The sequence below is a fragment of the Oratosquilla oratoria genome, chromosome 16, assembly GCF_046742065.1.
Source record: "Oratosquilla oratoria isolate Oo_2021 chromosome 16, ASM4674206v1, whole genome shotgun sequence".
NCBI classification, from domain to species: domain Eukaryota; kingdom Metazoa; phylum Arthropoda; class Malacostraca; order Stomatopoda; family Squillidae; genus Oratosquilla; species Oratosquilla oratoria.
Window position 1 is genome coordinate 53,610,232 of NC_134792.1, and position 26,346 is coordinate 53,636,577.

Consider the following 26,346-nt stretch of genomic DNA (forward strand, 5'->3'; position numbering starts at 1 on the left):
GGACGTTGTCACAGAACAAGTATGAATGCTGTGTTTAATCTCCTAACAAACATGTACGTGTATATGCGGAGCTAGTGCATGGCGCATTTTGAATGAGTGTAAAGTGCATGTCGTGTTAGTGAACGTCACTGGGATGTCAGTGCTTAGTGTTTGTGCGTTATCAGTACCTCTTCGCCCGTCGTGGGTCGTCTAGTGATGCTTGAAAACAATGAGGCACTCAATGAGACACTTCCTTTGTATAATGTACATATATATATATATATATATATATATATATTTATATATATATATATATATTTATATATATATATATATATTTATATATATATATATATATATTTATATATATATATATATATATATATATATATATATGTGTGTGTGTGTGTTATTGGGAAATGTGAATTATCTCATAACATTATATTATATTATATTATATTATATTATATTTTTATTGATATGGACCTGACACTAAAACTAGAAAATCATTTAGCGCGAAGTATCTCCCCGTAAATCTAACTTTTAGTAACTCCGTTAATAGTAACTCCACAATACCAAGTCATGTTCAGACACTAGGATAGCTCGTGGCCCATTCCTCGAAATGTCATTATTAGATGCATTTTTTTTTTTTTTTAGGTGGGGAACTCATATAGAAGATATTATGCCCCCCCCCCTTCCCGTTAAGATAGGGAGGGGTATTCTCCCACCCACAAAAATAAATAAATGAATAAATAAAATAAAATAAAATAATTAATTTCGTGCAATAATTTGTGGTGTGTAAATTCCTAAGACTTCATGTTTGAGTGGAAAAACACACACACACACACACACACACACACACTTTTTATTCATCTTTCTAATCATTCCAAGTTATTCAATTAATCCTGGGACACCCTCTCGGTGTCAAAGGAGTGTGACACACTCATATGACTCGCTTGGCAATGTCTTTGGCAGCCCCATAGTAGCCGCAAACGCCGTTGTCAGATGGGTCGTGCCAAGCTGAGGGAGCTTACACGTATAGACAACAAGCGCTTTACTATCTATACGCGCTCGAAATCCACATTCGAAACATCATCTATAGCGGGTATTTTTCATTTCAGTCTAATTGCCTCCAGGCGATTTTATTCACTTTCGTGGCTATAAGGAAGTCCACGTATTCATTCTTGCTATTACCAAATTATTTTTCCTATTTGAAGCAATGGTATCGTTATGATAACTGACGCCAGATGATTTTATTCAGCTAAAGGGAACCCTGATTTCCTACGGCTTAGAGCGACATGGAGATGAATTAATTAGTCTGACGACAGCCAGAGTATGAGTATAGTCACCCAGTACGGAAGTGGGTACGGAAACCGGACGTTAGATAATAGACGTCTTCCATGCAATGACGTACAGTGACGTATCGTGGATGTGTCAGCCTTCCCGGTGATGTCATGTCGACACCACACGGCATTCACGCACGGAAACGTATTACATGATTTCTTCTCTTTTTATTTAATAAAATTTCTGTTTAAATCGTTAATGTAAATATGGACATGTATGTGTGTATTTGTAGAGCGCGCCTGATGGTGTAATCTATTATGTATTTCATTGTATTTTTGTTCGGGTTTTTGTTTTCCTATTGAATGCGCTCGGCCGGACCCGAGTGTGAGAAGAAGTAGCGAGACAGTTTCGTTTTGAAGCGCTCGTCGAAAGGACGTAAGCTCGTGCTCTCTATACAGTCGCCGTTGTCTCGACCTTTTCATAGTTTTACCGTATCTTTGGATATAGAAGACCTTTTAAGATTAGAACAAGTTTACTATAGTGAATTTATTAGCGGTACTGAGAGAGTGAATTTACCAGTCAGGATTACAAATGGTAAGATCTTTGTGTTTTTAATCACGTGTTTCCCTTTTGTACACACGTATACATACATAAGCACACACACATACACATACACATGAGTTCAAGCACACACACATGCGCATAAGCACACGCGCACGCATTCTCTCAAAAGCACAAACACACACACACAAGTACAAACACACAGACACACACACACGTACTCACATGCTTACAAATACACACGCACATTCACACACACGCATACACACACACATACACACACACACACATGCACACACACACACACGCAACAGTTAGGTAAATACAATTAGATAAATACACATACGCGCACACAAACAAGCACAAACGCATACATAAGCACAACCACAAACACACACATACATTCACACACGATCACGAGTCCAACACGTGATCCAAAGCCAAGGTGAATACACGCATACTCACATCCTCACACACACACACCACACCTATATGCACACATACAGGACCCAATGAGCTGTACCTTTCCTGTATACGGTAAACACACACTGGCGCGCACACACACACACACACACACACACACACACACACACATCGTGGCGCTGTAGTTAGAGCTCTCGCCCGCCTCTACGGCGGTCCAGGTTCGACTCCCGCCCAGGGCTGAAATAATTTCAGTATCGCTTCGCTGCGGGATGTTACTCTAACTCTCGTGGACGGGGAGTTGTGTGTGTGTGTGTGCGTGCAAGGTAGTATTAGCCATAGATCGGTCATACGAGCTCCGAGCTCTCATCCGGGAGGTTAATAACTGTCGATCACGAGTCCAACACGTTATCTAAGACAATGGTGGTGAATCACTCGCACACACATAAATACACACCCACACATACACATACATATATATATATATATATATATATATATATATATATATATATATATATATATAAAGAAGGTAATTTTTGTTATGTCACACAGTGCTGATCCCTACACTGTTCTGTCGGGCGGTTTTATACACCCGAGAGAATCCCTCGGCCTGAAAAAAGGGGGTGATTCCAAGTCCCAGTGAAGTTCCTGGGGATGGCGGCGGCGGCTTCGTGAGGCTGCCACTCCCGCGGGTGAATGCAATCGCCTGGCGACAGTATCGCTAATGTCGAAGTCAAGGTGTGCAGGCAACAGGTACGAAATGAAGTCGAGAGAGGAAGAGAGAGATAGAGAGAGTAAGAAAGAAAGCACATAAAAAAATGGGACGTGACTACTTTGTCTTAAAGGTCACGACGCATTGTATGGCGAGTTGTGACTCAGCGACGACGACGACGCCGTTGGGCCGCCGCGCCGAGCCGGCCACGTCCCTCTCCGGCGGTAGTGGACGGAGTGCGATCGCCCCCGTCGGCGATTGGAGGGGCGAATGGGAGGAATGTGGTTCCCCTCCGTTCACGGTTCTCCTCGAGGTGGCGGGATCAACATGCGGATGCCCGCTACATGTCCAAAATGACGGGTAGAATGTGGTTGCCTACTGTATGGTCAAACCGACGGGCAGAATGCGGTTGCCCTCTAGGTAATACGTGATGGATAGAATGCGATTGCCCGCTACGTGTTCAAAGTGACGGGTTGAGTGTAGTTGCCAGCTACATGGTCAAAATGACGGTTTGAAAGCGGTTACCCCCTAGGTAGCAAACGTGACGGGAAGAATGAGGTTGTCTACTAGGATGTGGAAAGGGCGATCAGAATGCGTTTATTACTGTTCCGCGAACGCATGCGAAAAGGACAAAATATCTGTATGAAAAAACTATGACCTGATTCATATTGTGTTTATACGTGTACAGTTGTCAACATTTCGCCGTGGTCCATTTGCGCGTACTGCGATGTGTGGCAACAGCGCGCGTGTGTTCGCTTGTGTTGATGTGAGATGAAGAGATTCTATTATACATTGTTAATTCTCACCAATACCCTTGTACCGTGTCCTTTTCCGTGAACATACAGGCAGTGTTGCAACCCAAAAAGGTTCCCGACTGTACTTGGGCAAAAACAAATAGAATAAAATAAGATAAAGAATAATGCAGAAGTAATACAAAATAGAATTAACACACACACGCACACATTGAAGAGGCTGGATGTGTCCATACCATAAATTATTTTCAAGGAACATTACAGTGACCTAAAATCATTATGAAAGGTCACACACACACACACACACGCACGCACACACACACACACACACACACATACACACACACATACACACACACACATACAAAGAGCCAGTCACGTTGAACGAAGCTTTTATCCCAAAGCAAACACACGTGACTCGAGGTGACCTCAAAACAAACAAACAAACAAGGAATCACAGATGTTGAGAGGTTAGAAGGTGACGTCATTCTCGAAACAAAATAGCCTGGCGACAGACAGAATAAAAGGGAAAGTACCACCAATGACGGAAGGGGAAGGGGACTACACAGAAGAAAAGAATACTCTGGCGACAGACGCAGTACCACCCAGTACGAAGGGAGGTAGAGGTAACATTGATTTTTTTTTTTTTTTCCTTCGGAAAGATGATGTGTGAGAAACTGATTCCTCGTGGGCAATAGAACCACCCATATGTTCTTATCAAGGCAGTAACCTGAAATATAGATATATCCAAGCCATGCTGACGTAAGAGCCTTGCCTGAAAGCCCATATCGGAGGAATTAATTCATCACACGACACCGGTGTCCCCATCCAACAGTATAAAAAGACCTGGTGTATTCGGCCAAGCCAGCCCAAGTCGTGTAATGGCTATGGCCACTGGCCAAGTGTGTTTTGGAGTTTTGTCCATAGCCAATCATTTGCACCCCAAGATGAAAAGTACGGCGTTAGAGAGAGGTGTCTAGGATTACCGAGGTATCCTTAAGGTTTGGAGAGAGAAGGAGGAAACCAAACGCTCGGCGACCGCTCATAGGCCCAGGTCAGTAGCTCAGATTCTGAAACTCCCACAAAATAATACACACACAGTCTAACACTCATAATAAAACAAAGAAACTTGGACCGCCGGTTTGTTCTCTCAACCTAGTGAAAACCTAAGCTCGTACCCTTCTGGGGTCATAGCCCCTGATCTGAGGACGGAGTGCGACAGATGAACATGAAGAAAATTAAAACCATATGCAGAATTGACAATAAACACGCACATACACAGCGCTGTCCGAAAGGTATCGGGAGGCAATGAGGAAGTTTGGGGAAGACCTAACCACCCTCGTCGCAGAGAATTCCTCCCACCTGACGCTCCCCCCTCCCCCACCACACGCTACCAGGTACAACAAACTTGTGTCTATCAGAACGCCGAGGACTGACCGCAGCAAAAATATTGCCATTCCGTTCATAGTGCACATTATTAACTCAATTTAGTCTAGTCCTAAAATTAGCACAAACTGTATATTGATAGTTATCATTGTTAAATCATTAAACCGATTATCTATTAGTATTAGACACACACACGCAATAGTGTGTGCAAAAACCATACATAAATTTAAGAACAAACTAGACACTGCGAGATACAAAGGCGGTACACCACGAGCATAGCTCCCCTTCCCGTAAGATACACCTAGGTAAATACACGACACGTAAACAAATAAGACGAAATGGAAGAAACCTTTGAGCCAAGGAGGAGGGAGAGCGAGTGCACACCGAAATGGGAGTTTGAATGTCTGCATATGATTATCTGTCCCTCTCTCTCTCTCCCACGTGCGATCGACACCTTCGCTCACATATAGACACCAAGGTCTAAATTCAGGGTTATTCATTTACTTGTTTATTTATTATTCGTTTATTTATCTACTCTATTTATTTATGTATTTATTTGTTTATTAATTCATCTATTCCTTGATTTATTTTTGTTTGTTTATTCGGCTGTTTATCTATTTATTTTTGTTTGATTATTCGGCTGTTTATCTATTTATTTATTTTATTTATCTATTTATTTCTCTATTCATTTATTGCTTTATTTCATTATTTTTTCTCACAACCCTTTTTCAAATTACGACATGTCATCGCCCATCTGACGTTTTATTCCCCAACTTGAAAGCACAACAATGACTTTAACTACTGTGTGTTGACATTTTTGTGACGTTAAAACCACTTTGTTTCTCCTACATATTGATAGATTCTACTTGACATAAATTTAAAAGACTTTCCCGTGGCAAATGAACGGAAAGGAATAAATGAATAAGTAATAGATAAAATAATACACAATGCTGTTGTGAGAAGACTCTGGGGGGGAGGGGGATATTGTATGACGTCATGAGATGGGGGGTGAGGGGGGAAGGGGGGGCGTGGTCGAGTTGCATGCGACAGTCGACGTCGACTCGATTCGCCTCGTAGTAGTGCATTCCTATTACTCGGGTCCCGTGACCTGAGGCGGCCTGGGTAGCTGGCACCTTGCACATCTCCCTTGATGCCATTGCATTTGTTGTCTCTCCCAAGCGAACTGACCTGTTCTTGTGTCGGCCTTGAGCCGTGGGAGGCTTTGGTCACGAAATTATCTTAATTTCTGTTCCTCTGATAACGAGGGAGTGGCAGTCTCGATGAGAAACTGAACCCTTTCGCCTATCGATTTATTTTTTCTTCGTGTTTTAGTTGAATAAAATCGCCCAGCGGGAGCAGTAGCTATAAGAAGGAGTTCGCCTAAATAGGAGTTGAAATGTGGGTTGAGTCCTTCTCACTACGGAGGATTCCTCCCCCCCCCCCATGACTGAATCAAATCGCGGGGTGACAACTAGACTGTATTCAGAAGCCGCACAAGAAGAGCCAAAAGGCTACATTGCCCTCAACCCCCTCGCGTGTATGCGGTGGGATTGGGGGAGAGGGAGGAGGAGGGGCGTCCCCCCCTCCTCCCTCCCTCTCTCCCACCCTCCTCCTTCTCTCCCCCGGACATTCTGGGAAATAATCGGTGAGAGCTTAAAGGCCCGCAGCACCAATGCCATCTGGCGTCTGGTCCAGATAATACGCACAACATTTCTGACAGCAACATCCTGTGACCACCACCGAACCACTCCTTCCCCCATCCACCGATGGGGGTGTGGGGGGGTGCCATGGGTGGATGTCGGTGAGGGATATCGACCAACCAGAAGTAAAGAAAAAATTAGAAAAGAAAAGGGATGATCAAACAAGTTTGAAGTTGTAAATGAATAGAAATGTCAGATTAAGACAATGGAAAAGATAACAAAACCTCACAGACAAGGGCGGAAAATAAATGCCAAGAAGGTCACCCAGAGGGAGGGAGGTGTGTGTGTTGGGGGGGTCGTCGGGATTTTTTTTTTTATTTTTTTTTATCATAATCACTTCTGCACGGGCTCAAAGCCCGTGGAAGTGATACTTCACCCCCCCCCCAAAAAAAAAATTGTACCAGCCCTCCCCCACCCCCATCCCACCCACGAGGATGAAGAAAATTAATAACCCAAGAAAAACAAAAGGAGACACGAGAAGACTGAAAAAAAAACAAAGGAAATCAAGGTAGACAGGACGATGACAAAGGTAAACAAAAAAGGACAAAAGAAGATTAAGAAAATTAGAAAACGAGATAGAACAGGGGAAGACAACAGAAGATAAGAAATAAGCTAAGAAAGACAAAGAATAAGAAAGAAAATGGGAATACTGAGCTAAGCGAGGCAAGAGAGGATAACGACAACTAGTAGAAACTAAGGAAGAAGATATCAATCGTTCGTAGTAAGTTGGCCCTTCGGTAATTGACACATTATCCTGGTTGCCGCCAGGCGATTTTATTCACCCGAGGAAAACGACTCCGACCAGAGGGTAGGTCCTGGTGGTCTGCAGTTACACTTGATCCTGGTGTCTGGTTACCATCAAATGCCAGTGTAGGACCGGAGTCAGCGCACACACACACACACACACACACACACACACACACACACACACACACACACACACATACACACACACACAGATCGGTCATATATGAGCTCTGAACTCTCATCCGGGAGGGAAATAGCTGTCGATCACGAGTCCAACACGTGATCCAAGACCATGGTGAATCACACACAGACAGACGCACACAGATGCCCTTCACAGTCGTGTGCGCAAGCAGGACAATGGCGGGCCTGGCATGGTGCCCTTCGCGGTACACAGAGCAGGACATTGGCACCCGACATATCCCTTCGGAGAGCTGGCTTCTCAGTGGACCAGAAGGTCTCTGTCTGTTGTATTTCCCCTTGCTGCCTCCTTTCCCCCACCCCCTCACACATTCGGGATTCGATCTCAGACCCCTGCAATGATGAATGATCTGTTCTGCTCTACCTCAAACTCAACAAGAAGATGAACTGTTTATTACATTTCTCTGCTAACTCACGCCAGACGGTCTCACTGGACAAAATCGGGGTTTGTCTGAGATCCCGTCTTGTCATGAGCATGCACACACCTGAATAAAGTTCTCTAAGATGAAACAAAACACACATCCAAAAAGTACATTACCAAATTGATAAAGTTAACATGAGAGCTGATCAAGTGTCTTGATAGGGTTAGGATAGATCGATGGTAAACAAAACTTGACTGCACACGGGTGAGGTACAACTCGAACGCACAGCGAGTGCATTCAAGTACAACAGCACGATACTAATCCTCAGTAAGTGCATCAAAAGGTGACGAAATTACATTAAATATTTATACCCAAGATAATTTAAGCAAATGCAAATGTATATTTAAAAAAGTAAATACACATGTGAATTCACAAAAGTAAAAGCTAAAATGCCATATTCACATTAGCTTCCGTTAAAGTAATCACCTGAAGAATTGTCACCCCAGAACGTCCACCTTTAGAATAATCACCCCGGGATAGCCCACTTGAAGAATAGCTGCCCCAACTAACAACACCTGAAGAATCGTCACCCCAGTTAGGTTAAGTAAGGTCAGGTTAGGGTTAGGTAAGGTTTGGTCAGGGTAGGTTAGGTTAAGTTAGGTAAGGTTGTGTTAGGTTAGGTTAGGTAAAGTAAGGTTAGGACAAGTTAGGTTAGTTTAAGTTTGGTTAGGTTAGGAATCGTCACCCTAAGATAGCCTACCTGAAGAATTGTCACCCCAGAATAGCCCACCTGAAGAATTGTCACCCTATCGAAGTCTGGGGTGACAATTCTCACCGAAATAATTTAATTCCGTCATCATATTGTCTAGGCCGGCGCCAGGCGACTTCACTCGGCTAAGAGCAGAACCTGGTGCTCAAAACAATTGTTGATAAACTGTTGGCTGGAGTTCAGTGCCTCAGTGTTTTCGCAGCTGCGAGAGACAGTTGGAGGAAATCGAGTTCAATTACAGGATGTCTCACATTTCAAGATTTCTCGTAAGAACACAATTGGGAAGACGTGCTTTTTATCGAAGAAGAAAAAGATGAAGAGGAAGAAGGAGAAAAGGAAGAAGAAGACACAATACCGACCTGAAATAATGGCAATTTTTTTTTTAGGATTTATGAGTTACACACACACACACACACACACACACACACACACACACACACACACACACACACACACACACACACACACACACACACACAACTCGCATGGCGCAGTGGTAGCGTCCGCGGCCGCCACTACGGCGGTCCGGGTTCGAATCCCACCCAGGGCTGAAATAATTTCAGTATAGCTGCACTGCGAGTCGTTACTCCAACTCTTGTGGGTGGGGAGTTGGGTGCGTGTGTGCGTGTAAGGTCACAGCATTACCTATAGATCAATCATATATGAGCTCTGAGCTCTCTTCCGGGAGAGAAATAGCTGTCGATCACGAGTCCAACACGTGATCCAAGACCAAGGTGAATCACACAGACATAGAGGCACAGCCACACTTCATGTTGATTTGAGACGCGCACTATCGTTTTTTATAATGCGAAAATTTCTCTTTGTTATGCACATTACAGAATTGTAAATTTCAGACTTTATTAAACTCTACTAAAAATATATACAACCGTAATTCATTATAATATGAGATTTACAGATAACAAGTGAAACAGTGATCAAATAGATTTTTGTCTCGCTTACATAAACAGTGATTTCGGGCACTCTTCTTGTGACTCCTCGAATCGACCGACCAACGTGAAGGAACGCATCTGATGTATCTATATAATTGAAAACTTGTTTAAGGGGACACAAAGTTACATCTCTCTCTCTCTCTCTCTCTCTCTCTCTCTCTCTCTCTCTCTCTCTCTCTCTCTCTCTCTCTCTCTCTCTCTCTCTCTCTCTCTCTCTCTCTCTCTCTCTCTCTCTCTCTCTCTCTCTCTTTACAAACGGGGTTGTTGCCCTGCACACAACGCGAGAACTTTTTGAGTTTTGAGGTTTTTGTGTGTCAGCCCTGCCGACCTTTGCTGCTCACTCACAGGAGGAGGAGGAGGAGGAGGATGGTTTTCCCAGAAATTAGTCTTTCTTCGTTACCCGAGTCGCCCTCACAACCCGACGCCTTTCCCTGCGGTTTCCGAGAACAGAGCAAGTTCCCATGTAGTCACCATTCCCATCCCAAATAGCTCTCAGAAGGATCGGTCGACTTTCCCCAGCCAATTATGACTGCAGGTGAACTGCATTATAATGGGCTGACCAGTAGTAGTAGTAGACGAAGCAGGAGTGGACGTCAGCGCAAGAGGTTTCTTGACACGGGGACAACTCCTTTGACATACGAATATTTGATCCAATGGCCCCCCTGTTACAATAATCTAACTGTTAAGGCGTCCCACTCCCGAAATGAGAATGAGAAAATCAGGATGTACGAGGAGCGTATACAGAATGTGGACCAGGGCTCATTCACACTGATAACCTTCACTTCAGGAGGGATGGGTCAAAGGGCAAAAGCATCAACCCTCGTCTAGCAGAGGTGATGGCAGAAAAGAAATAATTACCAAAGAGCCGTATTGTGGCGTGGATGAGATGGAGACTGACATTCCCATTCTCGCTCTAAGATCAGCTCTCCTATGCCTGAGATATACTAGGTCCCCACCTCCCCTAAATCAACACACATATAGAACCTCGATTTTGAGCAGACTGTTGTAACCGTCACTAACCATCACCAACAACGCATATGATCCACACACATGCAACATGGTACTCGTCTCTGGCAAGATCCCCAATCTTGCAGACCTCACCTATTTCCAAATCTCAAAACATCTGACTAATGCAACGTAAGATAACAACAGGGCGTCCCCCGCAGTGTCACCACAGAGATGCCTAATGTTACCAGATAGACCCATTGAACCCTTTCCCATACCTCCCCCAACTACATTGCCGTAACTTAATATACATACACCATATCTAGCCACCCCACCAACCATACAACTAACCCCTATATAACGGAACTAACACCCATAACTATATTTGATGACTAACATACAGCTACCCACAAAACCTTACCCCTCGCCATTTATTGGGAACGGCTGTGCCGTTGTAGATAGCATTGCCGAGGTCAAGGCCTGGCACTAGGAGTGCCTAGGTCATGTGCCTAGCACTAGGACTGCCTAGGGCAAGTACCTGTTTAGGTCAAGGACCTAGTTAGTAGAGATAGGGAGACCCTCTCCCCTATCTCTCATTGTACACAATCTTCGTACCTGAGAACAAAAGCCAAGAAAGTCCCACCGAGGCTTTACATCACCCGCTAAATCGCCATTTCATGTAGCAAAACACATTTGTTTTGTTACACTGTGGTAGAAAGTCGGATAAATGAAATTTTGCATTAGGCTTCATTAAAGTAAAATAATACAGAATATAAAAGGGTAGCCGACCGTAGCCATTGGTGAGAGGGGCCAATGAACTGTGTCTGTGGGAGACAGATCCTGACTGCTTTCACCACATAGTTTCACGAAAATGATCATTATATATATATATATATATATATATATATATATATATATACATATATATGTATATATATATATATATACATATATATGTATATGCATATATATATATATACATATATCTATATATATATATATATGTGTGTGTGTGTGTGTGTGTGTGTGTGTGTGCGTGTGTGTGTGTGTGTGTGTGAATAGTAGTAGTAGTAAGTATAACCCATGTAATTGGTCTCCTCGCCTCCAGGAAAGCTACTAAAATAATTCTGAAGCCTGATCTCCATATATTAGATATATATATATATATATATATATATATATATATATATATATATATATATATATATATATATATATATAAACCTGAACATTTTTTCGACGTTTTGTCTGCCTCATTTGCACCATCTTGCCACCACTTTCAAGTGATTCTCTACCAAACAAATCGCTGACTAATTCCAGAATAATGCCCATGAAAATTCCTTGTGCAAATATGATACCATGTCTGAGGGAAACGTGATGCAAGCGAGGACGATGTGACCACAACAGTGCTATGACGTCATGTCGCTGAACTTTCCTTGAACCTGGGCAGACATCCAGTCCTCAGTCTTAATGTACAAAATTGACCCGTCACGACAGAGAGAGCGCCACCTTGAAATTACGCCGGAATAAGCTTTATAAATGGTTGAGGTTCAGGAAATATTAAGAGGAAATATCACAACCTGTTCCCGCGTGACGCCACAACAAGTGACGTGTAAAGGACCATTTACACGGTCAAACGGTTTGACAAACCCGGTGTGTCAAACCGATTTGTCGAGTGGTTTGAAGATATGTCAGACGGTCAAACCAAACGACCCAACCTCAGTGTGACTGGTGTAGTTGTTAGCAAAGGTGCCTCTTGACCAAGACCCATTAGTTGCTATTGGTTTAATGGAGGAAAAAGAAAAGAAGATCGATGTGGACAAAGGATTGGTTGTTGAAAAAGATATCAAAATTCACATACCAACTTGCTTGTCGATTTAAAATTAGAACCTGCAAGCCCGTTATTTCCAGCTATTTTCAATATATTCCTTCGATTAAGCTGCATTGGATAAAATCCAATAACACCCTTTTCCATTATATTCCTCCATACTCATGCTTTCAACAGATGTAATTGTTGTTTTCACTACAAGGTGTGAATAGCTACTGAGGTTTGATATTTGACAGTCGTTCTCACGATAAAACTGTTTGTTGATGACGTCATGTCGCTTGTAGGCCGCCCACAAAATTCAAGTTCAGCCAGACTTGCTTCAAACAGTTTGACAAGCGTGTTTGACAAACAAATGCCCCATTCACATGTTCAAACACGTGTTTGACAAACCAGCAACAAAATTGGCGCGCTCGTCAGTGACTTCTATTGAAATATATATAAAAAAACGCTATTATTGTATGCTCCAGATGTATTTATGGGAAAATGTGTAATTCATAGTGAGGAAATGTGAAATTCAGTAGGCTACCGTCCGAAAACAAATAGAGAATAATTTAGTATCAATTTTATTTATTTAGGTTGGAAATATGGAAAAATATGATTCCTCAGTTCTGATATAGCAATGGGCCAGGTTCGGTTATATTTCACAAATATTGTGTGACTTGTAACAATGTTAAAAAAAAAACACTGCAATGTCGAGATCGGATGTGGTTCCCGCCATAGGAAATTTCCTTCATACGTCATCGGTGACGTCATTTCTAGGAGACGGAATCGGGTGTCCCGGAAGGAATATTTTCTTGTGGTTCATTGTCGAAAGATCATCAGCTTTCCCCCATGGAACTATGTGTAACTGACGTCTATTGGGATTTTGAAGGCCAAAATAAAAATGTAAATATTTGTTTACATTCTCTCGACACTTTTATTGCTTTCTTGGCCTTATATTGTTACTACTACTATCACTTCTCCCACTGCTATTATTATTAATACTACCATTGCTATCATTACAATTATTACTATTATCAGCAGCAGCAGCAGCATTATAAAAATAATAACAATAATTATAATAATAGTAATAGTAATAATATTGATAATGATAATCATCATCATCATCATTATTATTATCATTACCATTATCCCTATTATTTGAGAGATAGAATGAAATGGAGTCTTTAGAGAGTCGTTGGTTTCTTCTAGTTTTTGGATGCTCAGAAATGTCAACAAAATAATGTAAATTCAGGGCTTCACATACGTATGTCCTAGTGATCTTCTAATTCAAAATTAATTATAATAAGTCTTGGATCCAGCCGCTGGACTTTTAAATTCTGTAACATCAGCTGATTCCTGTGAAATGAAAGTACTGACATATCTCTGTACGTGGTATTCGGAAACCGTATAATCGACTCTTGTGAAGCCAGATGTACGATTGATTTGTAGAACAACTTCCTGTTCTGATTCAAATGAGATTTATATCATATACATATGTACAAGTACATATAAACATGCATACACATACCGTATATATATATATACATATATATATATACACACACACACACACACTCGATGACGTCACTACGGCGGTCTGGGTTCGAATCCCGCCCAGGGCTTAAATAATTTCAGTATAGCCGTGCTGCGAGTCGTTACTCCAACTCTCGTGGGCGGGGAGTTGGGTATGTGTGCGTGAAAGGTCACAACATTTTCCATAGATCTATATGAGCTGTGAACTCTCTTGTGGGAGGGAAATAGCTGTCGATCATGAGTCATATACTAGATCCACACACACACACACACACACACACACACACGATGACGTCACTACGGCGGTCTGGGTTCGGATCCCGCCCAGGGCTTAAATACTTTCAGTATCGCTGTGCTGCGAGTCGTTACTCCAACTCTCGTGGGCGGGGATTTGGGTGTGCGTGTAAGGTCACAACATTTTCCATAGATCTATATGAGCTGTGAACTCTCTTGTGGGAGGGAAATAGCTGTCGATCATGAGTCATACACTAGATCCAAGACCATGGTTAATCACACACACACGCACACACACACACACACACACACACACACACACACACACACATATATATATATATATATATATATATGTATATATATATATATATGTATATATATATATATATATATATATACATATGTGTGTGTGTGTATGTCAGTTGTCTTTGGGAAATAAAACATATTGCAATGGTTTACAGCTGTTTTAAATTATTTTCTTTGAATCACTAACGGAAAATGTTGGTTTTATTTCTTTGTGTGCATGGACCAGTGCATATATGACACACACACCGAGTATCACCATTGTTGCATATTTGTCTTATATATTCTGATTTATTTTATTTGAATATGCCTTACAACATTCATGTCATTTTTCGAATGTATAATTGTAACTTTGTATACAGAAATTAGATATTTGAACATTATACTAGTTATCTAGGTACTGACATTTCGTGGGGGTAGAAACAGGATTCAAAATTCACAGAAAACGTGTAGTGTAATCTGTATATGCTGTACAAAAAAGTAGCGAAGGAGGGGGATGGTAATGACGCTTATAGACATGATGTCATGCAAGAGCAGCGTTCATGGAAGGCGTAGAGTACGGGAAGCAGTCTTACACCATATTCCCGATAGTCAAACGGAGTATATCCTGTGCGTTGGGGTTTTCATCTGAAGTTACCTCAGCTGAGAACGAACTGTGGCGATAGGTGGTGTAAGGCCTTAGCACCTGTGATTTCTCTGAAAGTGAAGGAAAAACAAAACCGGGTACGTGATACTTTAAGAGCATATTGACTTACAACATTGTCATAATTATCCAGGCAGCCATTTGAACTGTTTCCTGTTCAGAATATCCTGGTCGGGTTGATTGTATGTGTGCATGAAAGACAGTAGAAGTTTCAGTGTGTGTAAAAGGAAAGTGATATCTATTTTGAAAGTGTCGCAACAAATCTCTCATTCTTTACATGAATCCGATTTTGAAGGCAGTATTTGCCGTGAACTTTTTAAAGTAAGTTTACTATTTTTCAATGAAGGTCATTAGATTATGTAAGAGGGCGCGGTACTACACTGCTTTTTCAAAGGTGGATGTGTTATGTTTACATTTGATGAAGACTTGTCTGGACAAAATGTAAACATTTGTAAATTCTGTCGTGGCAGTCTGCCAAGCAACTCGTATGATTTGCGGAGAGCGATAGATCTTGATAAATAGGATGCCAGCTACTTTTTTTCATTTTCCTACATGTATGGCAATTCAACATATATATTTTTTATAATCCATAAATGTAAGAAGTATATGGGTTTTGACTGCAACAGATCAGAATTGACAGTGCAAAAATATTTCAAGCTCATCTCTGGACCTAACATTATCAAGCTGTAAACTAGAAGGCTTGGCATATGATAAGTCTAGCAGAGGCAGAGATGTATGTGGGGGTAATAAGCAAGTCAAAAGACTGGGACAAGTAAAGTGACCATGACAAATTGGGATGAGTGACAAATTTCATATTAAAGAATAAAGATTAACAATTTTCAATTTTGAATTCTTAAAATTTTTGTAGGAAAATTTATGTTGATAGTAGCATATGTTTACAATAGTGGTGTCATAATATTTGTTTTATGACTGACAATCCACAGCCTTACAATAACCAGTAAAAATAACAATAATCCCAAGGCTCTCCCATAAATATCTTTTTGAAGAAATGTTGGACCACTCTATGGATTTGTTGCGAATCTTTGTCACCAGCTGTTAGGAAAACTTAAGAATGAAGGAGACTGCAAGAGACCATAAGGCCTACACTAGGCAGTTCCATGTCCATTACCACCTGTCATTCCCATCCATAAAGTTGTCTGTTTCTTAAAACAACCGATAGTTTCAGCACTCACTACATGGTTACTAAGTCTATTCCATCCATTGACCACCCTATTAGTAAACCAATTCTTGCCTATTTCATTCTTAAATCTAAATTTGTTCATTACTGTCAGTCGTGCCATGTTGTCTTAATATAATGACCTTGTTTACATTACCCTTGTTAAAGGCTTTGATCCACTTAAACACCTCTATTAGATCACCCTACACTCTGCATCTTTCCAGAGAGTGTAAGTTAAGGCACCTAAGCCTCTCCTTGTAAGGTAAATTTCTGAGCCCATGTATCATTTTGGTCATTCTCCTCTGTACTGACTTAAGTGAATTGATATCCATTCTATATGATATAGACGTAAACTGTACCGCATAGTCAAGGACGGGTCTAACTAATGCCAGATAGATAGGGAAGATGAAGAGGGAGAGCAGTTGGCACTTGTCAGCTGTGCCCACCTGCCCACCCTCCTGTTTGGTCTGATAAGCCTGTCAGTTGCCACTCTGAGTCAGCTTTCTCCTAAGATGATGATCTTCATATTTGCCACCCCTCATTACCTTAGTTCCTGTACTGTGTTGCTCACTTGACATATAATCTCAACCTCATTCTTGGATATCCCACGGGTCTTCTGCTCATTGGTTTTCATTCATAATATTTCTTAGAGTATCTTTGCTCCTTCCATCCTTGTAATATGTCCATACCATCTAAACTGCTACCACTCCACATAGTCTGGCACACTCCATTCATGATGTTTCTAATTAAACATGATTCTTTATTTGGTTTAACTTTGTGCAGCTGTGGATAGTTGTTAGTGCTCTCATTTCTGCTTCCTGTAGTTTACTCTTAGTGCTGCTGGTCAGTTTCCAGGTCTCACATCTGTAGAATTGTATTGGTCTTAAAATAATTGTATAGAGGAACCAATTGTGGGTACCTCTATGTAGTGATTCTGCAAGATGGATTGCAAAGCTTCCCATTTTCCAAACCTGTCAACCTCCTCACCTCTTATCATAATTTTCATTGTGAAATTATAATTCACTTGACTTTTTATTGGATATGGATGTTGATCATCGAATTGTTTAATTAATCAGTGTATGTTGCCTTTATGATTGTATTATGTGAGCAATAGTATTAAATGAGTACGTGTGCAATTTTGTGATAAGAATATCAATGGTCAATTTGGTTATTACCTCACAGGAAAATAGTGAAGAGTACCTCAAAGTCAGTTTGGATGGTGAGTTGTAATGAAGATTTTTTTTCCTTTAAAGGAGTTTGTATGTGTTTGACACAAATAGCATGTATGCTATCTTCTCTAATGCACTACTAAAGGAAATTCAGCAAGTCAGATATTTAGGATTATGTAGTACTTTTAGAATTACAGTACTGTACAGTAAAAAAAAAAAAAAAAAGTAGGTATGGTACCTTATCATTATTAATTTTTGTGCCATTATGGCGTATTGGACTTTCTGAGTATAAGGACTGATGGCTGCCACTTGCCCTAGCTCTGAGCATAAAGGGCAGTAGATTTTGCTTCAGTTGTAGCTAAAGGTCTGGAAGTGTGTACACTGTAATAAATTTTTGTCTTCAAATATATACTTGTTTGGTTAAAAAAATGACTTGTTTAATTTTCATTGTATTAGGCATGGAATGTAGACCAAAAGTGCATGGAATATTTTGTATACCATACCATTTTTCCTCTTCCTGTATTGCTAAAGAAAATGTTTCCAGTACTACTATATTGTATCACAAGAATATAAATATTTTTTTCTATCTGCTACATTACAAAATTTGAGCATTTTTTGTATACTTCATGGATTGGAAAGTAAAATATAGGGGCTTCCCCAAAGCTAAATAAAAGCCTGTGGCATCTTTCATGTGGCTAATATAGGTATGATTTAACCTTGTGAATAAAAGCCCTATGGCCACTTATGATTGCCAGTGGTCTTGGCTTTTTTAGCATATAGGCAAAAGGTGACTGCTTTAGTTACCTGTCAGCACCTCAAAATGCATACTTCTTTCCATAATGTAGTACTTTTAACCCTTTCAGTAGGGTTACAATCATCTCCCCAAAATATGTGAGTGCTATAGGGTTGCATGAATATTCTTTGCAATCTGTTTCATTGTAGCTTTTTAATGTGCTTATGTATGTGCTATAGCCTGTTGAGATGTGTCATATTAAAGATATAGTTAAGGTCTGTGTTGTTGAATGCAGCTCAAGATATATAGGGTTCAGCAAAAACTCTTATCTTCCTGAATTATTCATCAACAAATTTGTTGAAACTTTTATAAGGCTTTACAGCAACCTGCAGTGTGCTGGACTACATGTATGAAACATTGTTATTTTGAAATAAGAACCATGGAAGTATTTTGATATGGTAAGAAAAATTGGGTCTAAAGCATGATCAGCAGTTGACGTATTTCCTTTACTATGTGTACTTTTATTTTTCAGTAGTGAGAATGTAATAGTGAAAATCAGCAGTATCTTGTGGAGAGTTATACATTCCCTTTGACAACTGTGCCTATGTAGTTGTAGTGTTGGGACAGTATAAACATCATGTAGCTTCATACATATTTATAAATATTGGTATTTGTAAATAATGATGCATCCAGTAGTATATTTTGTGATACTAGTCTGTATATATATATATATATATATATATATATTTATATATATATATATATATATATATATATATATATATATTTATATATATATATATATATATATAAATATGTTTCATTTGCATTTTTGCATTGTCTTGAATCAGTTTAAGAAAATAAGTGGTTTTATATTAATTCTGTTGTTTGTAGTTTGCATCAGTCACATTTGTATTATTCATGCAGAAATATATCTTCCATGATTTAGCAAAAGTTTTGTATTTATGCTTATATTTGATAGAAAATAATAGATAACTTATATAGACATAATTATTTTTCCACAGCTTTATGTCGCGTAGAGTGAGAAGTCGGGGGGACAGGATGCCAGAGCCAGGAGAAATGGCAGAGCTAAGGGAGACTGATGTTGATGCCAGAAGGTAATATAAGAAATTCAACTATTTGCTTATTTCACCTTTGTATTTGAGTGTTTACTTATTTGTGATTTAGAAACCATTCAGCATTAAAGTATCATATCCCATCATTTATAGTTCTTTGTTCAAAATGAACTCTCAAAAAATCATAGTTTGAAAACATGCTTGTGTTCCTTCACAGCCAACTCGTATAGTTTCTTACTTTGAGGTGGAACCAACAATGGGTATTCCATAGCAGTCTTGAAAGACTTATATTAGGAAGAATCACCCCCTCCCCTGATCTTTGTCTTCAGATCACATCACTGTCACCTCTCAAGCTGGTATCAAGTCTCTGAACTGGATCAAAGTTCTCTCTGCCAACTTTGACAATCATTCCTCCTTTTTTCACATAAGGAGAGCTTGCAAATAGCAACCACTCCCCATCTCCTACCCCGTACCAGTTGGTGACATAGAAAGACCCATATCATAAGATCTTTCCTTGGAGGGTAATGGGTGTCAGTTAGAAGACACAATACAGAGATATATGGGGCAGGGGGGAGGGCAGTGTTACTACTATGGGGCTGTGGGTTTTCTATTTATGAAATTTGAGACAACAGTTGAAATTTTATTTATTTGTTTTTTAAAGATGACCCTTCATCCATGAGATACTAAGATGGGAGGGACAATGAATGTGTTTTTGGATGGGTGTTGGGTGTCTGTTTTGACTCAGCCTTATCCTTTACAGGGGGGTTGTCCTTTTGATATGTATGTATGTGTGTACATGTGTATATTTATGATAAGGTGTTTCTAGTGTGTAGACTTCCTGCAGTGATAATTATTTGTTTTTTATATTTTATTTTCGCTTTTCAGAGCTCATCCAGATGATGGTATTGATGATGGCCTTGAAGGTGGAGATGGTACTCGAGGTAATGGAATGGCAGGGGGTGGAGATCCCAGAAGAGGTATTTTCCCTTCCACAGGAGAAACACCAAGTCGTAGGGGGTACCATCCAGTTAATCCAAAGGTAAGTGTATATAAGATAAGCACTTATTCATCAAATTTAATGGAGATTTATTGGTAGTTTAATAAAATCTGTCAGTTGTCCCCATGATGATAATGTTGTCCAGCAGGGGTAGTGTCCGTGGAGTTGAAAGGCAATGTATATACATCTTAAGTGTGACATGTAGTCACATTTTTGTACTTGAGTTTTAAGAGGGACAAGGCAGTCTCCTGGCATTTTATATATTTACCAATAGCTTAAACCCTAACCATTGAATGTTTTGAGCTTTCCAAATGCTTAGGGTGGACTTGTCCTATTTCAATTTTGCATCAACTCCTAAAGGAATGCTGATTTATCTTTGTTCCCTCCTTGAATCTATCATTAACACTGCTTCTGACCCAGAGCAGTGGACAGGATGCAGGGATGACCCATCATCCAGGAGGTGCCAAGATAAGAGGGAGAGAGAGAAGGGTGGAGGGGAGTGGATATATAGGAAATGGAATGGGTGGGAGTGGTTTTATGGTAGGTTGGCCGGAGCAGGGTGTGTAGTCTGACAAAAACACGGTTGTTGTTTCTGTGCTTTTATTATGTGCGTGTGCACGGAGGCAAAATATCTAACTATAGACTGATTAACGGGAGCAAGGTAAAGGAGATGGTACTCACTGTGTGGGTGATGCCGAAGAAGTGCGCGTCTGCCTGTGTTGTGGGATATGAGTGCTATGCCCATTAGGCCGTGTGCAAAACCCCAGCCAATCACAGTCGCTATGGGTCGTGTGCAAAATTGACCTGCGCCAATCACACTCTGACCCAGCGACACAACCTGGCTTGAGGGCATGGCCAGCTGTGCAGGACGCGCGACCCAAGGTCGGCGCGTCCAACCCCCAACACAAACAAAGGCATCCACAAACAAAGACACATGAGCATCATCTCACGACAGTTTCTATGCCTTTTTCTTTTTGGCTACCCCCCATGTAGGGGGAAAAAGTCTTTGGAATATGTATGTATAATCTATTATTTACTACTCTTATGTCTCAAGCCTTTTTCATATACACTTGTGATTTGCAAATGAATAAACTTTTCCCAATTTTCCAGGACACAAAACCACTCGATGTCAACTTATATGCCACCAAGAAGACAGTGGCTCATGGAATGATGGACTTAGCCCTCTTGACTGCCAATGCCAATCAGCTTCGATATGTTCTGGAAGCAGGAGGTCATGATCCAGTGTACTATTATATCAACGTTGTCCTCATCTGCTTTAGTATCATACTTCAGGTAATGGAACTACATCTTTAGGTTATTCCACGAGTTGATACGTCTGTATGGAAAACCAATTACTTTTGACCTGTGCTATTCCTCTTTTTCTACTGCTGTTCTTAAAGTTCACCCATCCCATCTCGATGACTCCATCTCATCTGGGTGATATTGTCTATGAGGATAAGTGCTAGTAATTGATGACAAAATGCTAAATTGCAACATGCAGTGTACCTATTGTTAGTCTGAGGATTATGTTATCTAATCCTTTTCCACTATCTGATTGCTTTTGAAGAAAATGTTTTTCATAATAAGCTTTTTCCTTTTTTCATAATAAGTTTTTCACAATAAAAGTAAAGCATTTCATGAACTTTTTTCAAGATTAAGTAAACCTGTTCTGAATTGTTTGGTAGGAACATAATTTTTATTTGTATGCATATTTTTATGTCAACTGTTTCCTTTTGTGCATGAGGGAATGGAGAAGGGGGGGGGGTCACCAATTTAATGAAGTGGCCTTACTGTGATGTGCTGTGTCTTGTGGCACTGCTTTTGACCCAGGGCAGTGGACAAGATGCAGGGATGACATGTCATCCAGGAGGTGCCAAGATAAGAGGGAGGAAAGAGGGTAGAGGGGAGTGGAGTATGTAGGGGGATGGAATGGGTGGGAGTGGTTTCTGTGCCTTTGTTTTTTTGGCTACCTCCCTTGTAAGGGTGAAAAAGCCTTTGGTATATGGTATATGTTTCTTCAGAAATTGTCTTTTGTTTCAGGTTGCAGTTGGAATAGCCCTTATATTCCTGGGTCGCTATAACGTTGCTCGTGACAGTCATGCAAGGAAAGCAGATGTTCTCAACAACTGGGTTGTGCTTGCTGTGTTCCTCATAACAATTATCAATGTATTTATATCAGCATTTAGCATTGACCCAGCAACAGAAGGTGATCTACCTACTGTGAAGGATAAAACATCTTAGAATATATCCGGATTAAGAGACCGGGGTTTGTACAATACCAACAGTGGTGGGAATCGCAACTGAAATTTTACTTCCGTAACCAAGTCCACAAACACACTTCCTCACTTCCACTAATGGAAATCCATAAACTCCTCAACTCCTGCTATTCTGCATTGTTTGTTTCCTTTTTGGTACATGGCATATGAACTGCCTATAAGGGGAAATGGGTCATTTGGTATATTTTTGTACCATGGCATCAATTTTATCTTCAAAATGTCTTTCATGGTGTCTCAGCTATTGTTCCTGTAAAAAGGACTTGTTTACCATGTCTGGAGTACGCCTCTCATGTTTGGGGTGACTTGCCTCACTCAGTACTCCTGAGCAAGGTAAAGTCCAAAGCCTTCCTCCTTATTAATAGTTCTTTTCTAATTGCATCTTTATCTTTCTTTCTGCCATGATATTCATGGTTTTTGCTTTTCAGAACTTGATAACTATATGCCTTCCTCCTTAGGAGACCAGACAAGACTAGATTTTCTGAAATGTCTTGCCTGTCTTCTGTTCAGTTAGCTTTTGCAGGAGTCAACCAGTATGCACTTTCTTTTCTTCCACCGGGAGGCTGTGGAACTCTTTCCCATTGCTTTGTCCCATGTCTATGACTTGGACTCTTCCAAAAGAAAAAAAAAAAAAGTTTGTAGTTTATGGAAGCATTTCATCATAACAAAACCACATTTTTTCCTGGAGTGTAGTGGAACTACAAAAATGAACTCACACCATTAGTGGTTTTTGGAACTGATTGCGGAAGTGTCCACCTTGAAATTCCTTAATTCGTACAAGTTTCTTCTTGTTAGTCCCAAGACAATATTGAAAAGACCTCGTCTTGTAAATTCTATTGTAAGTTAAAATCTTATTGGCTTATAATTATTTATTTTGTATCTCTTGACTTAAAATTGATTTTTGTGACCAGCTTAAGTATTGAGCTCTGTAGATACAGTGTGTTTCTTGTTAGGGTTTTAAATTGCTCATTGTTGCCAGTAACTTGGATAGGTTTTAGTCACAGACCACATAAGTTCAAAAGATACAGAGTTGTTATATGAATAGTAAAGGTATCAACTACATTGTTTTCTACTTTTGTTAAAAAAAGTAACTATATAGGTTGTAGCATAGTTTTGTTTCAGAAGTTAGCCTGTTATGTCTGTCACCCTTGAATATGCTGAGTGCCTTGAGATTTTACATAGTTTAGAGGGACACCTGAGCACTAAAGGGTTAAAAATGTCATGATTAACCCACTAAGGCCCAGTGTTACCTACAAATGTTTTATTCTGGTTAATAATAGATGATTTTATGCAGGTTAGAGGGACCTCTAGGTGTTGAAGGATTATGCTGTACCATAGCTCAGTGTGTTCAAATGATACAACCACTCCGCCCATTTTGAAGAAGCCTAATAGTGCTTACCTAATGGTAGTGAAATAATTTGTAGTTTACTCCTAGATACCAAAGAAATAATGGGCACAAAAACAAGTTATGATAAAAGAGAAATAAAGTTTTTTAAAGTTCTTGTCAGCATGAGCAAGTCAAAGGAGTTATTGGTATAATTTTATCTAATTACCCTAAACTGTATTTTGCCATAAATAATAATAATAAGTATTATCTTGAGTTTCACAGACTGGAAAATCTGTCACCAGTCCTCCAGTTCCCCCACAGATCTCTCTGGAAAGGAATTTTGGACTGTTGTATTAATGTGGTACTGTTTCTGTGTCACTGGCTGAAATCGATAGGATGAGGAACAGTCACTGGTTGCCAGTTCTCCATTATCTCCATAGGTGTGTAAAGGTGGAAGAAATACAGTTGAAGATGATAGATATCTTGGGCCCAATCCAGAGACTATGTGTCAGCCCCTTGGGGCTGCACTGCCAGCTGGAGGGGATTAGGGGTTTTTCAAATTGGGCAGTAAGATGATTCTGGTATCCATCTTGCAGGACCACCATGTGCAGATACCTGTCTTTGGTCCTTTGTCAAAATAGAATTAAGAGTTTAAATTACTTTTCTACATCAACCCCTCCACTCCCACAATCATTCCTTACCTAACCTCCTCTACATTTGACATATTACTAAAATACCTTACCTATCTTCTCCATACTGCCTTTACTTTTATTAACATGTGCTTATGTGCATCCTTTACATTTTCTCTACCTGACTCGCCCCCATCACTCTCCAAATCCTCCCGAAATTTTTATTTTTTAAAAATTCTCTGAAACTCCTATTCCACTTTACAACCCCCAACATTTACATTCTTCCCAAAACTCCTTATATTCGTTTGAATAAATCCAAAAAGCCTCCCTCTCCTCTCCCCTTTTCTTACACCCATATGAACTTGCAAAACCCATATTTCCCATCCAAATTTCACCCTTTGCCACATTATCTTTACAGACACTTCCCTCCACTCCACTATGCACTTTCCTACCTCATCACTTACCAACAGTACCACTCCTTCCCTTCCTACAGATAAACATTTCACCATTTCGGTGAGACAATCGTAAAAAGGTGTGGAGGTGGGGAATGACATTCTGATATGGTGAAAAGGATATAGGGGTCAAAGGTTTAGAATCGCTGTATTGGGCTATAACATGCACAAATGTCAAGCATTTATTCTTTTAAGTAAAGTGAGGGTTTTCTGGTGACTTTTCATGGTATATTACCTGCCTTATCAGATGGTTTTGCATAGCTGTTTACAATTTTTTTTTGTACATTTACTACATTTTATATGAAATGTATTTGTAGTGTTTACTGTATATCTGTAATATACATGGGAGATAGGATTGATGAAATACTATTGGGATGGTTTGGACACAGAAAGAATGAAGATTAGTAAAAGAGGTGTGGAAGAAGTGAGCATGAGCAACCAAGGATGAGATGGATGGATGGGGTAAAAGGGACATTGGGAAAGAGGAGAATGTCTTGCAGAAGGGAGAAAACAGAAGATAGGGATGAGTGGAGAATGGTTGTGTGGAGTATGTGGTGATGAAATGGGTGGAAGTGGTTTTATGCCTTCAACATTGGCTGCCTCCCTTATAAGGGAGAAAAAAGCTGTTGGTATATGTAAGACACATGTAGGAAGGCCTGAACTCATAAGAGATTATTGGAATTTTTTGATATATTGATAGAAACTATACATTAAAATCCATAATTTGCTCCATATTTGTGCAATTCATATAAGTAGAAGTTTGCCTCTTATTAGTCATAGTAGGCATTTGTACTTATTTTTAGAATTTGCCAAGTATGCCAATTGATAAAATTCTTGCTAAAGAAAATGTATTTTGAAAACTATGGGTGTGGATCAATTTTTTTTTTCTGACCAATTTTGGAGGATATTTTCTCATTTACACCGAATATTAAAATACATTTCTAGGATGAGTCTAATATTCTTAAACTTGTGTAATTACATTAAGAGTGTAAAATAAAATTACATGACAATAAAGATTTTAAAAAGTTCATATTTGTTTATTTGACCAGGAAGGAGTGAAAGGGATGACTGTAATGAAGTGTAATGGGTAAGAAATTGCTGGTTGTAATATCTCCTGGTGTAAGTTGATAAGAGGCAGCAATTATTATCATGTACTTTCCTATGTCTGCACTATTTTTATTACCAATAGGTTTCAAGAGAAAAAAAAAAAAAAATGTCA

At 40.0% G+C, this 26,346-nt stretch overlaps 1 protein-coding gene across 7 annotated transcripts; it reads left to right on the plus strand.

Moving 5' to 3' along the window:
- Window positions 1–26,155, plus strand: LOC143034011 (ninjurin-1-like). 7 transcript variants are annotated; one of them, XM_076199842.1, is made up of 6 exons: window positions 1,674–1,857; window positions 17,654–17,690; window positions 19,399–19,491; window positions 20,335–20,488; window positions 21,557–21,739; window positions 22,487–26,155. In XM_076199842.1, the coding sequence occupies exons 3-6, from the start codon at window positions 19,403–19,405 to the stop codon at window positions 22,685–22,687; spliced, it is 627 nt and encodes a 208-aa protein (XP_076055957.1). In that variant the 5' UTR covers window positions 1,674–1,857; window positions 17,654–17,690; window positions 19,399–19,402; the 3' UTR covers window positions 22,688–26,155. The 7 variants fall into 7 exon arrangements, with proteins under 7 accessions (XP_076055959.1, XP_076055954.1, XP_076055957.1 ...); XM_076199843.1 differs by lacking the exon at window positions 1,674–1,857 and adding an exon at window positions 15,155–15,374; XM_076199844.1 differs by lacking the exons at window positions 1,674–1,857; window positions 17,654–17,690 and adding an exon at window positions 1–19.
- Window positions 26,156–26,346: the final 191 nt, after the last annotated feature.